The 16,727-nt window shown below is 38.0% G+C and overlaps 3 protein-coding genes across 6 annotated transcripts; 1 reads left to right on the top strand and 2 right to left on the bottom strand.

Annotated features, from left to right (window-relative positions):
- Nucleotides 1–3,680: 3,680 nt before the first annotated feature.
- LOC112467295 (nuclear pore complex protein Nup153) lies at nt 3,681–10,447 on the bottom strand. 3 transcript variants are annotated; one of them, XM_025035847.1, is made up of 8 exons: nt 10,190–10,447; nt 8,820–9,107; nt 8,447–8,753; nt 8,065–8,285; nt 7,568–7,959; nt 4,270–7,489; nt 4,025–4,146; nt 3,681–3,939 (listed from the first exon to the last, which is right to left on the bottom strand). In XM_025035847.1, exons 1-8 carry the CDS (start codon nt 10,262–10,264, stop codon nt 3,870–3,872), a joined length of 4,695 nt encoding a protein of 1,564 aa, XP_024891615.1. In that variant the 5' UTR covers nt 10,265–10,447; the 3' UTR covers nt 3,681–3,869. The 3 variants fall into 3 exon arrangements, with proteins under 3 accessions (XP_024891615.1, XP_024891616.1, XP_024891617.1); XM_025035848.1 differs by lacking the exon at nt 10,190–10,447 and adding an exon at nt 9,944–10,018; XM_025035849.1 differs by lacking the exon at nt 10,190–10,447 and adding an exon at nt 9,512–9,666.
- Nucleotides 10,448–10,972: 525 nt separating this feature from the next.
- On the top strand, nt 10,973–14,357 carry LOC112467309 (negative elongation factor D). Its single transcript, XM_025035869.1, has 7 exons — nt 10,973–11,073; nt 11,863–12,838; nt 13,208–13,460; nt 13,545–13,755; nt 13,838–13,978; nt 14,060–14,189; nt 14,267–14,357. Exons 2-7 carry the CDS (start codon nt 11,863–11,865, stop codon nt 14,299–14,301), a joined length of 1,746 nt encoding a protein of 581 aa, XP_024891637.1. The 5' UTR covers nt 10,973–11,073; the 3' UTR covers nt 14,302–14,357.
- Nucleotides 14,347–15,849, bottom strand: LOC112467310 (protein stunted-like). Of its 2 annotated transcripts, XM_025035870.1 has the most exons (4): nt 15,718–15,849; nt 15,345–15,475; nt 15,103–15,128; nt 14,347–14,467 (listed from the first exon to the last, which is right to left on the bottom strand). In XM_025035870.1, exons 1-3 carry the CDS (start codon nt 15,744–15,746, stop codon nt 15,115–15,117), a joined length of 174 nt encoding a protein of 57 aa, XP_024891638.1. In that variant the 5' UTR covers nt 15,747–15,849; the 3' UTR covers nt 14,347–14,467; nt 15,103–15,114. The 2 variants fall into 2 exon arrangements, with proteins under 2 accessions (XP_024891638.1, XP_024891639.1); XM_025035871.1 differs by lacking the exon at nt 15,103–15,128.
- Between the last annotated feature and the right edge of the window lie 878 nt (nt 15,850–16,727).

The raw sequence follows: 16,727 nt of genomic DNA, 5'->3' as shown, positions 1-16,727 counted from the left end.
GTAGCTCTTAAATATTACAAATGCTATCCATTAAGGCAATGTCACCTTTATTCATTACAGATAAAGAATCGAACCTTAACTCTGCGGAGAGTCGATACTGCTCTTTGCGCTTCTGCTCCACAAAAAATTTCGCATATGTTACATATATTTTTATTGTTATTATTGCGAGTATTATTGACGTCGCTTATGCCTATATATTCTGCATCAAATTAAAATGCATTTAATAAATTTAATGTATCATCTTAAAGGAAGAAATTCTGGCTGATACAAGTTTAAAGATATAATACATTTTCGATAAAATTATATATATATATATATATATATATATATATATATATATATATATTTTATATATAATATAATATATAAATAATTAAAAAAAAAAACATTTTTAATAACCATAAGCGTATTTCGTCGACTTTGCTTGTGCGAATAAAGATGGCTTTTCTTACACCTTGCATATTTTACGTATTTTAATAAGTATCTTTCGAATTGTTCTATGATTCATCGGTTGAGAAACACCAATGCGTTTTTCGTATTAACTAATGTTACATCATGTCATGAGAATGTAACGGCATCCCCATAGCACCTGAAGCATACAGTGAACATTCTCCCATGTATTATTTTATTTAATTACAGTCAGTCATTGGATTTATTTCATAACAAACTCCCTCATTTCTGAACTTTATTAGATAATTGCTTAATGCATTCTTGATAGATATTCAGAAAAATTCAGTACAATGCATAAATTTCCAATGGACTAAGATTATAATAAGGCCTCAGAATATTTGACATATTGTAACACCCCATGGCTCATAGGCATATTACATAAAAGTACAGAGACATCATTGGCGTCCCTATTGATGCACATAAAAAAAAAGAAGTAATAATGTTGTATAAAGGAACATCAATTCTAATGCGTTTTACAAGTCTGCAAATAATACTGTCCATAATTACGTACGATATTAAAATATTGTTATCAAATGTTACGAAAAGGACATCAAAAAGAAAATTTCTATCAGATATGGGATGTTACATATCTATTGTGTTGAACATTTTTAATGCAGTACTCTTCAGATATTTATGCAAACATATTACAATGGAGAGTATATAAAGTGCTACAAAACAATTCCAATATGCTTTATAGTTGTTTAATACATCTACGTTATACGTTCATTATGTATTTGTAAGGCCATATACGAAATTTAATACAAAGATATTGCCTCTTTAGACAATATACTCGATATATTGATTAATTTGGAAATTTGTCTATTCATAGACAAATGGACGACACAGCCTCAACAGAGAATGTTCACAGTGTAAGACAGCAGCACAGACATATCTCAGCGCAACCTCCCTTTACCATTTAATTATATTATCTTCGTTTTGCAATCGTTTAAAGCAGAGTCTTCTCAATTATGTTCAAAAGATCCTTTGTAGGTATTATTAGGTATGGGAGTTTGCTCTTAAAAACTAAAATAATCTCACCTATGTGAATTTTTAAGTTATTAACTATTTATCGGTACACGCTCAATTAACTTTACACATACCTGCATCACAGAGTTTCCTTGAAATCACCCATACACTGTCATTACGTATTTAATCAACATTGTTTACACATTAAATGAGAAATGTACCTACAAAGGGTATTTTGAAACAATAAAAATACAAGTCTACATAGAAACTATATCATATGAATTTTTGTCTCTTAACAATGTACAGAACTTAATGTTTACATGTAAATATTACATAACAACGGATAAACAACAATGTTCAACAGAATGTTTTGTACCTAGGTGTCTACTATGGCATAAGATAGGTCATGTGCCGAGTTATTCTTGGCTACTGTCAAGTCTAAGCCAACATTATACACAACTAGCCTGTTTTTAAATAAGATGTGCATGATTTCAATGATTTATTAATCATTATTACACGCCATCTAACTACTTTCCGCTGTAGGGGCTTCTAAAAAGAATGGTTTATGTTTACAATCTCTATTTAAGTAATTTCAAAATTGTGTAAATTTGTCATCCTAAAAATTGCACTTATAACAATTATTCTAATACGTTGTATTATCATAAAAAAATATCAAAAAATTTCTTATTTAAAAAAGTTGATAGATTAACGCGCGTTTCTTATTATTTATAATAATCGGAATGAGATTTTTGAAACTTTTTATTTTAATTTTATTTTAACAATATCTAAAGTGAATGATATAAGTAAACAGACCTCTCATTATTTAAATTCAATAAAATCGAATTTTTATTTACGTTTCACTATATATGAGCACATATTAATCATAGATAAAAATAGCACATAATTCGAAAAAAAAACCAGAAACTTGTAAGAAACAAGAATTATATCCAAAATGTTAGATAGAAACTCTTTAGAAGCCCCATAATAACTTATCTCCATTCAACATATCTTTCTTTCAAATTTATTTCACTCACTCTATGGTAAAACACACAACATTACAATATAATCCTATCAAAATGGCATTCAGTATTTTCTTATAGGATTATTTCATTCAATATATAAAAAAAATATATAATTTCGACTACTCAATGGAAACGTTCAGTAATCGTCAGTTTGTACTATCCGAATGCCATTTTTGTGTATATTACACTTTTCCTGGACTACTTCTACAAAGATTGTGTAGGGTTGCCCATGAAATTCTAATTGAAATATAATTAATATCTATATATGTATATGTATAAACATATATATATGTATATATGTTTATGTACGTGTATATAGTGGGATTTTATTGATATATAGTCAGTTCACACACAATGCTCGTAATGTCACGATATTCTGCAAGCGTCTTTAAACTGGCATCATCATAAATCACTAAGATACTAATTTAGTTGCACATAGAATCGTGTAAAATTTTGAAAAAATGATTAACATAAACTACAGAAAATGTGAAAATTTAACATATAACATGAACATAAAAATTACTCATAATTTTTAATAAAATAAAACAGCTTAACATTTGATATTTTGTATTTTAAACGAAAAAAAATGCTCGAAAAAACATTAAATTCGAAGAATTAAATGTAATATTATGGAATAATGAAAGTATTATAAAACAGTATTATGTAAAATTAAATTGGTTTAACCAATTTAAAAAAAAATTTTTTTTTTTTTAATTTCTTTTTTACTTGAAAATTTTTTTCATCAAAATTCATCAAATGCATCAAAAATATTTAAGTTAGTATTTAGCTGCTAACCTGTACATAATGCTTAGTTAAAAAATTACGATGCCTGCGCACGTAGTGCTTCTAAACTAAACCCAATAAGTTTCGTATAAAGACTCTTCTACAAAGCGTGCTACGAGATGTGACTGACTTATACTTACCTGAACGGGTGGCAATACTCCCACTAATATTTATCTTCAATTGCACACATTAAGTGCTTATTAATTTTCTTTATCGAGGTACTTTTCGATTTCGGCAAATATGTACGCTATCTCGAGTACGTCATGTCGATACATATACATCATATCCAATTTTTTTTTGGTAAGGTCTCAGTAATGCAACGCCATCACGATTTACTGGCTTCATGCCAACTCCAAAGATATTATTTTCGTTATAACTTGTATAATTTAAATAATTTATAATTTACATTTCCTGCAGAGAGAGAAAGAGAGAGAACACAAGTGGTTGTACGCAAGCATATTCGGTCAGCTTCAGGTTACTATATTACAAAGATGCTTGGTATATACCACCACATTGCAATTGATTGATGTATGACAGAATTTCATTTTACATCATTTTATATAACGTTTAACGTAGACACACTCAGATACACAGATAGATGTAGGGACGCACCTGAGTGTATGCGTGAACCGTGTTGTCATATGCTCTCTAACGCACGCATCTTCGAAATGCTTTTTTGATTTTCCGTGGTGCTGGGGCCGCCGATTGAGGTGGAGCACTATAAAGCAAGATATATTATTTAGTACGTATTCCGTAAAGTATAAAGGCGTAAACGCGAGAAAATTTGAGCCATGAATACTTACGTAAATATTGGTGGTGCACTTCCTTTGGTGAAGTTGTACAAAGGCCGACTATTAGGATCGAAAGCGGGAGCAGAAGCAGGAGAATTAAAATTGAATGCTCCGGGTGTCGCCGATGTAGATGGCTGCAACATTACAATACAATTTATTTGGGGAAGGAAAAAAAAAACGTAAAATCTGTGGCAATAAATAATTATATCTGCATTTTCAATGTATTAAATATATATCAATAATTTGTATATATTCACCATTCCTCCAAAGTTGAAACTTCCTGATGTCGCAGCAACCGGAGCTGTGGATCCAAAGTTGAATCCTGTACTGGACGAAGGTGTAGACGAAAACGATGACGTTACTTGAGTCTGCGGATTTGTCTGTGGGGCACCGAATATCGGAGTTGCCACTGCACCTTGACCGAACGCCGCCGGTGTTTCTTGTTTAGGTGGATTGAACGTGAAATTGGCAGTGTTCGTTGGAGCAGAGTTAGCTCCAAATGTACCGCCACCGAATGTATTGTTACTGCATACATTCGACGGCGTACTCGAACTGCTACCAAACGTGAAGAGCGGCTTCGCAGACGACGCGGACGGTGGTGGATTAACATTCGTAGAGAAGTTAAATCCGCTGCTTGCCGATTGTTGCGACGAAGCCGAACCAAACGTGAACAAAGACGAGTTCGGCGCATTAGTCTCGACTGGCTTCGTGGTTGAGAATATAGTAGGTGTTGCCGTAACACCTCCGAAAGCGGGTGTGGTAGTGTTTCCAAAAGCCGAGGCATTAGATGATCCGAAGGGCGACGAAGTAGTCTTGTTGGACAGTGTGTCGAACGTTGGTAGAGGAGTTGCCGTGGGCGGTGGTGAATTGAATACGGGCAACTTCGTTTCCGACGTACCGAAAATCGCTGGTTTACTCTCGGTATTACCGCCGAACGTTGGAATTTTGTTCTCGAGCATGGAAAATCCTGGCAAAACTGGCAGCTTGCTGCCCGTTGCGGCGAACGACGACGGTTTGTCCGTGCCGAATGCTATCGTCGTCTTCGACTCGTTGAATAGCGGTGTGGCACTCGAGACGATCGGGAAGAGCGGAGCGACCGGTGTATTATTCACGGCTTTGGTTGACGGAGTAGTCTCGGTTGTCTTGCTTCCTCCGCTCGTGGATAATACGCACGCGGCAGACGACATCGGAACCTGACCGAAAGACGGTATTGTAGCTAACTGAGATGACGTCTTTGTGTCGGAAAATGTGAAAGTAGGTTGAGCAAAAGTTGGAAGACAAGTAGTCGTTGCATTCGTGGAAGTTGTAGTGGCAGCGCTTATACCGCTTGGTACCCCGAATGAAAACGTCGACTCCGGTTTTGCGTTTAATATACTCTTCGTAATATTTTTTTGGGTCAGTAACGACGATAACATTGGATTAGTGCTGACTGGTGCTGCATCAGTTGTTGCTGCTGCTGGCTTGGAACTTTCTGTCACATTGGTTACAAAGGAAGTCTTTTGCGTTTCCTTATTTGAAGCAGGCTGAGTAAATTCTGGTTTCTGTACACCAAAGGTGAAAGGAGAAGCGGTCGATGGAGCGCTGGACATAATGCTTGTATTCTGTTTTTCACTTGCTGCTGTTGAACCATCACTTTTCGGCGTACCGAAAAGTGTTTCCTGTTTGGTTTCCTGATTCTGACTGGTAGATTCGGGTTTTTCAGGACTTTTTACATTGAATAGAAATCCTGTACTACTAGAAGACGTTGTGACACTATTGGTTTTAGATGCTTCACTTACAGCTTTGTTCTGTTCCTTTGGAATACCAAACGTAAATTGTGTCATGCCACTATTCTGTTGTGGATTACCAAATTTGAATCCATTTAGAGGAGATGCATCGGGTTTAGATTGATCGTCGACCTTATTCAGACCAAACTTAAATCCACCCGGTTGGGTAGATGATACGCCAAATTTAAATTGCAAAGTAGAGTTAGTGTTCGATGAAGATTCGTTTGATTTTACAGTACCAGGCTTTGAAGCTTGACAAGCCACACATTCCGTATGCTTAGCGTCATTTTGTACCAAGCAAGAATCGCAAGTCCACGCACCCTCTGGTTTTTTAAATTTGTCTCCGAACCCATTACTCGATGTCTGTTCCGCTTTGCTCGGCCCACCAGTGGAATTAGGTTTAGAAGTGCTGCAGCAAGGGCAGGTGGTAACGGAATTGTTATTTCTAACAAAACATCCTGGACATTCCCAGGAATCTTTGCTTGGTTTAAATTTGCTCATTATTTCAGAATTATTAGACGTTTTCTGCGTTGCCGTGACTTCTGTACTAGTATTTAACTTTTGCGCAGACGACTCCGTAACATTATCCGTCTTCTTCGATTTTGTTTTTACAGAGGTCATAGGTTTAGATGTATTGCAACAAACACACGTAATAACGTTCGCGGAGTTTCTGAGTAAGCAACCGGAGCATTGCCACGATCCTTCGGCAGGTTTAAACTTCTCCATTAAATCAGAATTTTGAGATTTAACAGTTTTTTGAATCGTCGAACTACTTCCCGGTTTTGGTGTAGCGCACGCTACACATGTGGCATCACTCTGCTTGTTTCTTACACAGCAAGCTGCACATTCCCATTGATTCGTAGATAGTTTAAATTGAGAACCGAAGCAATCCTGTGCGACTGGCTTTGGTTCCACGACTGTCGTATCTGTTGTTGACGTTGAGGGCAACGAAGTTTTCTCATTAGGATTGGACCGAGAAGTCTTACACGCAGTGCACTGTTTATCCGTACTGTTGTTCCTGATCATACATTCACTACACTCCCAAGACGACTCTGTACCATACGTGTTTGCAACATCAGAATCCGAGCCGACGGATGTACTAGCAGTCTTGTCAGTGTGTGTCGTTTCAGAAGCCAATCCCGGGCTTACCTGTCCGATTAAATTAGATACGATTTTGTTAGATTTTTGGACCAATGCTTCCAAAACACTTCCAGATTTCAGTTCCTTCGACACCGCAGATCCGACGGAATCATTCTTGCCGTTCTTTACCTTCGTTTTTAATCTGGGTGCTGTAGATGAGCCAGCCCAAATAAAATTGGGAAATGAATTCGGTATAGATGTGATCGCGTAATCAACAGTAAATTCGTTCTCTGTAGTTGAACGTGAATTCGGATCAGTCGTATTATTCGCGCCGTCTTCAGCGATGATCGGATTACTAAAAGTGAAATTGTCGACAGACTGCAAACTCTTCTCAGCTTCTGTCACCTTAATAGGGCTAGCAAATGTAAAAGTATTTTCCTTATTTGCCACAGTTTTGCCTGCGGAATATGAAGGAGGAAGTGGTAGGGTAAAATTGAAATTGGGTAATGTTGTAATTGGCAGAGGTATGTTCGGCAAATTTACAGGCGCTACCGTTTCTTGTTGTTCTAGATTTACTTTAGATTTGCCCTTTAACTTGCCGCGATACTTTTCACTATCGGCATCCTCCGCTCTAAAAAAAAAGATAAATATTAATTTATTTTCGAAATAAATTTGGACAAACTTACAAAACTACAATTGGTAAACGTACCTCAACTGGTACTCCTGTCGAGAAGGCGGTGGATCGCTACGAGCGGAAACGATTTTTCTAGCCATAAGAGTTGTATCTTGTAATTTTTGTCTTCGTCTTAACTTCAATATATCGGGGACGGTTGGTACTGTTAATTCACGCGTCAAATGGCGCAAACCAATTCTAGCGGTTGGACTTGCCACCTCTTCTCGCGCTCTCTTCCTGTTCATTACCGTAGACACAGCGTTATTCGTGTTTTTCAACGGAATTTTCTTCGCGTCGGATATAGGTGACGAGAAATGTTCTAATGCTTCCAATATCTTTTTGGCGGTCTGACTCATCCCCGATGAATCAACTTCCATATCAGAAGGTTGAACTTCAACATTTGTCCTCCTTGGTACTTTAAGTTGTATCTAAAATAAATATATAGACCAGTGTAATTCAGATCAACAAATTGATCTTTGTTTCAGGTAATTTAAAACACGAAGGATCAGATCGTCCCTCGATTAGTTGCGTACCTCGTTTGAATTGTTAAAAATATTACGACTTCGTTTATAAAGACTTGCTGCATTTGCACCTCCAAAAGTAATATTACCACTATAAAAAGGAGAGGATAGCGAAGATGCACGATCTGCAGTGTTTGTTATAATTGATGCGTTAAAACTCGGTCTACGACTGCTTAAAGTATCGCGAGAATTACTGTCTAGAAACAAGGACCTTGGGGATTGTAAATGATTAGCTGAAACAAAAAGATAACACTTGTACAATATATGGATTGGCACATTATTCTTTAAAAATAGATTTTCAACCAAAGAGCTTCAGCAATTTAAGCATATTTAGTTAATCAATTTAATATCACACATTTGTAATTAACTTTTAACGCAATATGTTTATACTTACTAAATGTCAATTTATCATCAACATGTCTCTTTCTACTGGTAAACGTCGAATTATACAACAAGTTTGATGGGCCTTCGTGCCTATTTATCTGTGGAATAAGCGAACTGCATCCACTGGTACTTTCACTGGACTCCGAATTATCATCCATCCCATTTGCTATTCCATTATTAGTCGACGAAGCTAACGAATTTAAGTCAGACCTGTGAGACGTTACAGTCCTAATGTCTGCTGATACTGCAGGAGTCGAAGATATTAAACGGCCTATTCCGCTTGGTCCAGCTGTTGCAGGTTCCAGAAAATCTTCCGTCTGCAAGCAAGTCCCAATAAGTTTATCCATTTCCAAGCGTTTCGTCGCTAAAATTCGTCTAGTTACCATTTCACTATGAACGGGATACTGCTCTTTAGAGGGCTTAACCGTATTCAATGTGGTTTTAACTCTCGTTTTTATAGAAAACGTGCCAGGTGGATGAGTCACATCCATACGAATGCGCGCTCGCTTAATTGGAGGCTGCTGCACATCATCCTCGAGTTCCGTTTCCTCACTATTCCCTCTACCTTCTAACGTACCCTCATTATCTTGAGAGGTATTGAACCACTTACTGATCCACGATGATTGTGGTATAAAATCTGTCACCTTGGTTGCTACTTTTCTCACAAATGACTGTAAAGAATATAAATACACAACTATATAATATACAGCGTATTAATGTCATATATATGTTACACTTAATATATTATATATATTATAACAAATCTAAATAATCAATATTGTAACATTAAACGCATATTGTACAGAGAGCGACAATACGTTCTAAGAATAATCCATGCACGATTACGTTTCCATTAGCGCTGGGTTCAAGTACGTTACGAGCAACGTCAAAATATAAGGGAACGCATTTGAACCCTGTAGGATTTAAAACATAATAACAGTGCTTTTAAGTAGAATCAAATGGTGATAGAACATTTGCAAATTTTGCACGAAAAATAACGTAACGCTGTAAGTTTCACCGAGCTTGCACCGTTCATTTGGTTAGGTTGCAAGTGAGAGTATACTTTTCGAGCTACCATTTAAATTACGTAACATGACGCAATATAGAAAACAATGAGTTTTTTATTTCGATTTCAATGATGTCAGGATTTCGTCCGCGCGAGAACCGTGTCTGGATGCGTTCGGGGAACGGTTGCAACGTAACCGCGCGGATTCGCGCGAAGACCTACGCGGAGCGCGCGATGCTCCGCGAGGCAAGGGGGACGCGAGGAGTAAGAGGAGGAGGAAAAGGAGGAGAGAAAGAAGAAAGAGAGAGAGGAAGAGACGCAGAGGAACGCACTTCGCGTTCCTCAAAGCCGGAGGCCTACGCGAGGTACGTCGGGCGGACGCGCGTCTCTCGCGGCGACGGACGTGCGGAGTCGCGCCGAGGACAGAGGACACTCGTCCAGCGACGGCCCGCGAGGCACACGGGGGGAAAGGAGATTGAGGTTATCGTCGGGCTCACTCACATAACCGTGACACCGTGGGTATCGCGTGGGGGGGCCTCGTCGTAGGGAAAGGGCGGGCATGCGGGACACCATGCGGCGAGGAGTCGGCGCTCGACGTCGGTCCGATCGCCGTGCCACCCTGGTGACCACGAAGGGGCGCGCGAAGGGCGCGCGGCCCGCCGCCGTCGTCATCGTCGTCGTCGTCGTGGGCTCGATCACGGCGCACACGCCGCCGCGACGGTCGCCCGTCGTGGTGAGACTACTCACGTTGTTCGCGTCGTAGGGCTTCGCGTTGCGCGACGACGGCCGCCTGCCGGCCGGATCGCCGCCTTCCTTGGGCATGATTAGCCGTCCTGAACTCCCAGAGGCACTACGCCGTTGCACGACGACCGTTACGAAACGCACGCGCGCGCCGCGAGCATCGCCTCCCTGGGAAAAATTCGGTCACCGCCGGAACCGCGCACCACCTTTCCTACCTCCTGCGGAACGAGAACGAGTCACGAGAGGGAAATAGGGAATATGGCCGCGCTCGGATCACCGAAGACCGCCACCGGGGCGCCAGTAGGCGCTTCCTTCAAATCGCGCCCGACCGCGCGTGCTCCGACCACGTGACCGCGCGAGTTGCGCGCGCTCTCTGCCGCTCTCGCTGACCTCGCTGTCGCCGTCGACGCGTGGTCGGCCAATCGGATGCGGGGAGACCGGAGCTGCGTTTGTGACGCGACGACGCGGTACAGCCAATCACGCGTCCCGTCACGCGCGTATTTCCGGAATAGTTTCGATAGTACTCCGGAGAAACTCGACTTTAGTTTCTAGAAAATCTGTTGTACGCTTCAATTTTATTACGAAAAATTTTACAAATCGCGCTCAAGAGTTGAACAATGTACCGAAGTTGCCGCAATATTAAAAACCTTGAAGAAAAACAAAAGAAAAACCGAAGCACTCGCGTGAATTGATTCCGGAGAACGGAAGATTTTGACCGTGTGAATTATGCATTACTTCGCATCGTTCTGCGACAGCGCCAACAGCCGTCAACACGGTCAACAGCCGTGAAGCGTCGACGCAGTCAAGCGTCAAGCGCAGTATAGTCAAGTTTAATCTGGTATGATTTGCGTCGTATAGTGTTCTGTCCAATTTTGCCTTATTTGAGAAAGGTTTGTAAATAATAATCTTCGATTTATCGACAGTACCTTGTGGATAAATATTTCCTTTACTTGAGAATCGTGATACGTTTGAAAGTAAAGAATTTCTATCAAGGTGCTCCTTGTTTCGTGAATTACAATCTTTCTTAACCTGTATTTGTATTGTTTTTTTATAATATTACCTTTAACCCGGGACGGGCGCCTGATTTTTTTTGTTGCATAAATGGTCACCTGGGGTGATTTTTACACCCCAATTAAAACTCGTTGTTAATCATATATTGCATATTTTTTCTGGTTCTGTAAATTATTTGTATTTGAGGACAATATGTATATAGATTTACTCAACATTTTTTGTAAAAAGTAAGGAAAAATAAAAAAAATGTTTAAAAAAACGAAATAACATATTACTGTGACTTAATTTTTTTGATACTGCAGTGTATTTCACCCCAGCGTCCGTTCCTAGGTTAAATATGTGCGTTTTCCAACAAGTGACACAAGTTGACACAAACATTGCTCTATCTTGCTTTTTTGGCAATGAGTAACAAAGACAAAACTACACTTGTGTCACTTGTAGGAAAACGCACTTTATGTTACATTAAAGATTATTTATACACTGATTATTTATAAGGAAGACTGATAAATGATTGTATTGTCATACATATAATTTTGAATTTTTTCTATTGGAAATAACGAAAGGTATCTTTGAACTTATTATGATTTGTAGCATATTTTAGGAAGCTGTATGCAATGTTCATATTGTATGTACACTGCTATTAATATAGATAATATAAATGTGTGCAGATGGAAGCCGATTACGATGATGATCGCAGTGGTTGGGGAGATGAGATGAATCGAAGCACCGACGATTGTAGCGGGGAAGACACATTCGATAATCCACAGGAGGTCCTGAACGAATGCCTGGATAAGTTCAAAACGCCCGATTACATAATGGAGCCTGGCATTTTCGCCCAACTTAAAAGATACTTTCAAGCTGGAGGAAATCCTGAACAAGTTATAGAATTGTTGTCCAAAAATTACACAGCTTGCGCACAGACGGCAAACCTACTTGCGGAATGGTTGATCATCGCCGGAGTAAATGTCACTGACGTACAGGCAATGGTGGAAAACAATTTGAAGGGCATGATCCTTAAAAATTTCGATCCCAAGAAGGCGGACAAGATCTTTACGGAAGAGGGTGAAACTCCCGCCTGGTTAACCGAAATGATACAGCATCCCACTTGGCGATCTCTCATTTATAGACTTGCGGAGGAGTACCCGGATTGCTTAATGTTAAACTTCACCATCAAGCTTATATCCGATGCTGGATTCCAAGGTGAGATTACAAGCATTTCGACAGCGGCTCAGCAAATCGAGGTCTTCTCGCGCGTGTTGAAGACCGCGATTGCTGGATTTCTTCAGAATACAGAAAACTGGCAGTCCAGCATACAGGAGTGCGCAAAAATGGTGTGTCATGGCCAACACACCTATGTGTACAGTCAAGTCCTGTTGCAAATTCTCGCACAAGAATCCCGTGGTGGTTTCATGATGAAAAGACTTTCCCAAGAGATCACCAAGTGCGCGCAACAAAATCGACACGACGTCACCCCGATAACAATGGCTCTGAATGGCGCTGCCAGTAGTCCTGCGGCATGTCAGGCACTAGCATCTATGCTATCAAGAAACACCTTAAATCCCGCTGACATCACAGTCTTATTTAGAAATTATTCCACAGCGGAGCCACCTCCTATCGAACTGTTACGCAATCCACAATTTTTGGGTAAGTTGATAAAGCTATTTACAATATTATTAAAATTTACAACAAGAAATCAAATTTTCTTCATTTCGCTATGGATTTCTGTCCTTACTAAGTCAAAATATCATGATTTATTCAGCTACTTTGATTTAGTTTTTGTTTTATAATGAAATAATATTCTCTCAATCAACATTTTTTATATTATACATGGAGGACCAAGAATCTAATCCAAGTCTTTCCCTTAATAAATGTCTATTGCATTATTAAGCTATCCAGAATCTAATCAGAAGTTCACTGAGAAATCAAAAATCATTTAGTTGGATTAGTTATAATATATAAAATGGCTATATGTAATAAAAATTAGTTATAATACAATTTTGTATTTTCTTGCAGAATTACTGGTTGATGCACTTTTTAAGCCTGGTGTAAAGATAAATCCTGAACATAAATCAAAATATATATATTTACTAGCTTATGCGGCAAGTGTATGTGAGACAACCGTTAAGAAAAGCAATACTCGCAAAATTAATAAGGACGATTTGAAAACAACTATCCAGGCGATTGAGAAAGTGCATAATATATGTAACATAAATAAAGGATCGACTGAGCTAATAGCAGAGTTGCAAACTTTGTATCAATGCATGCGGTACAAGATTTTTTTTCTAATATCTTGTCTATATCAAGCAAAAGAATTTTTTTCTTTTACTAATAATAAATTTATTTATTACAGATTTCCTGTCGTAGGCGTGGGTGTAATACGGTGGGTAGAGTGTACCGTGACTGAACCGTCATACTTTAAATTATGCACAGAGCATTGCCCTGTGCATCTCGCTTTACTGGATGAGGTTGTGGCTAACCATTATTTGTTGCATCCAAAAGTCTTAAGATTACTCGTGCAGTTGTTTGAAAGCAAACAAGACGAATTAGAGATACTTGTACAAGTAAGCATATTTTATATTGCGCCAATTAAAAGAACAAACAATTGTCAATATTTTATATGAATTAATTTTTCTGCCCATGTAGTTAGAAATGAAGAAGATGTTAATCGACAGAATGGTGAACATGCTAAGCAGACACTGCGTGGTGCCTGTTGTATGCTACATCAAGCAATGTTGGCAACGTGGAGATACAGATATATCTTTAATCAGATATTTTGTTACCGAGGTAAATTATAATACTGTTCTTTCAATAGAGTACCGTATCGATTATATCGCTTTTACTATGATATGGATATTTACGTTTTAGGTCTTAGAATCAATAACCCCTCCATATACAGCCGAGTTTGTACAATTATTTTTGCCGATGGTAGAAAACGAAGAGATTACTGGAACTATGCGTGGAGAGAATGAGAATGATCTAGTTTCGGAATTTATTAGTAAGTATTGACATTCGAAAACAAATAACTTGCTAAAAGTACTTTTGCCATATAAAAAAAATCCATTATATTTTTAGTACATTGCAAGACTCACTGCCCTGTTGTAAGATGACGGTATAAAAATTAACCACCGATAGGTTAAATTGAAGAAAAACAATGACAGTGCGAAGAATGTTTTTATTTTATCTAGAGACAGAGATCCTCATACATACTTATGGCTATAAATGTATATTGGATGAATTCTGCATCCATCTGTGATATTGTCATCTAGGCATTTTCTGTAACAAAAATATTTGTATATATATTATCGACATCACACATAAATACTATAAAATTTTAAAGAGGATGAGACTTGTTAATAAACACACATGAAGGTAAAAATGTTAATTGGCCTTAAAGAGGAATTTTAATCATTGTTACATTTATAACTTGATATTGGTAGCGTTAAGGATAAATATTACATTTAAGTATAAGAACAATTTCATGCTAAAAGTACCGCTTAGAATTATGAAATATATATATGTATATACACAATAATATGAGAGAACAATTGTTAAATCCTTTTATAACGCAGTAAAGATGTAATCACACTATAGATTGCAAGCTCGATTGTGGTTGGAGTTAAGGTTGATTGTCAATCAAAGCATAGTTTTCCGATCAGATTGTGGATTACAATTTAACTCCGAGTCTATTTTTCAACCATTTGGTTGCGACTGACTACAGTCTGTAATGTGATTATACCTTAAAAGATAATGCAGAACTACTGACTGTATCACACACACAATGACTAAATTAAAAGGCAAATAAATGCTTTCTAAAATAAGTTGTCACACCTGCAAAACTATTAATATTAAAGACACTCTATTAACACAAGAAATATTTCTCTAAAAACACATTCCTAACATCAACTTACTGATCATTACGATCACATCTTTTCAGCTGTAACAAAATACATTGTACGTGTAACGAAAGCATAATAAAAAAATAAATACTATAGAAAAAGTACTCTATGAAATCTACAAGTCTATCAAGAAAGAAATAATGATATACTGATACGAAATAAATGACGACAGAGTAGTAAACTGCGACGATTACATTTCCTCTTCATTTAACATAAATTTGAGACTGCGATAATAAATCTGGAGTCATACGTACTGACGGGTTTCCCATCTTTCCATTGAGTAAACTTCACATTGACTTCATCACGTTTCGCAGCCTCTGTCCTCAGATCAGTTTTTAAAGCTTGCCTGACTAACCTAGCTGCGATTTGAGAGTAATTGATGTAACTACAACAAAAAAAAAAGGAAAAGAAGATTCGTATGCATATATTATCCAGCTTTTCAAGTATTCTGTTGTGCACAAATAACAAACAATGTTGAATTAAAATGAGATTTTATCGTTAATTAACTACATCACATGAGAATTCGGTTACATAACAATCCTAATGAAAAATGATTATATACTTGACACATGCATGAGAGAAGAAATGTAAAATATAAAAGGCAATGACGATAATTGATTCCCTTACTTCAATCCCGCCTGTCTCCACGCTGACATTTTTTCTGTTAATTATTTTGACAAAAGGCGAGAAGAGAGCCTTGACGGTCTGACGGGTGACACAAAATATAAGAGACAGAAAACTTGCGACAGAAAACCTTCAGGGGCCGTCTACATGTAGTAAGCTTGGAGCAGTAAGAAATTGACGAATTACAGTCGACTTTTCTCCTCACACTCAACTGTGATTGGTCAATTTCTTACGATTCAAGCTGCACCTATTGTAGACGGTCTTTTAAAGCCCGGTGTCCACGATGCAAGAACTGTGTCCAAATTTCGATTTAAGCCAATCAACTTGCAGCTCTTATAGAAAAGTAGCAGTTTCATTGGCTTAAACCGAAACTTGGACACAGTTCTTGCATCGTGGACACCGGGCTTTAAGCCTGCATACTCCTGCTGCCATTGTAGGGCCTTGGCACATAGAAAAACTTAAGCAGTAAAACTTAAGCAGTAAGAAATCAACGGTTTGGATTCGCTGCCGCTTAGGGCCGTGCCTTAAGTTCTTGACTGTGATTGGCTGATTTGCTTACTGCTTGAGTTTTACTGCTTAAGTTTTTCTATGTGCCACGGCATTAAACGACGCTTAAGAAAATTGATTGGTCCATACACATGTGCATATTAAGGAAATAGAGCAATCAAGAGTTTATCGATGTCCTTTCGTTTTTATACTCATTTTAATATTTTCTAATTTAATTTATTAACTTTATTTTATTTTAAACATTTTTATTTTTACAAGAAAACACAAATGTGTATTTTTTGTGATAAAATGAACGTAAATACAATGCAACAATACATATGTATTCATACACATATCTCTCGCTGGAGTTATGCCTCGTATCACACGAGCGATTGGCGATTGCGTCTACGTTTGCGTTTACGTCTTTGGACCAATCAGAAAGTAGTTGCTGGCGGTTGCGATTCGCGATTTCCGTTCTGATTGGTCAAAAGACGTAGTCTGCGGTCCACTTGACGCTATAAATGCTT

The sequence above is a fragment of the Temnothorax curvispinosus genome, unplaced genomic scaffold (genome assembly GCF_003070985.1).
Source record: "Temnothorax curvispinosus isolate PA1 unplaced genomic scaffold, ASM307098v1 QBEX01017148.1, whole genome shotgun sequence".
Lineage (NCBI taxonomy): Eukaryota > Metazoa > Arthropoda > Insecta > Hymenoptera > Formicidae > Temnothorax > Temnothorax curvispinosus.
Note: the sequence above shows the minus strand (reverse complement) of the source record. Positions and strands in the feature narration are given on the sequence as shown.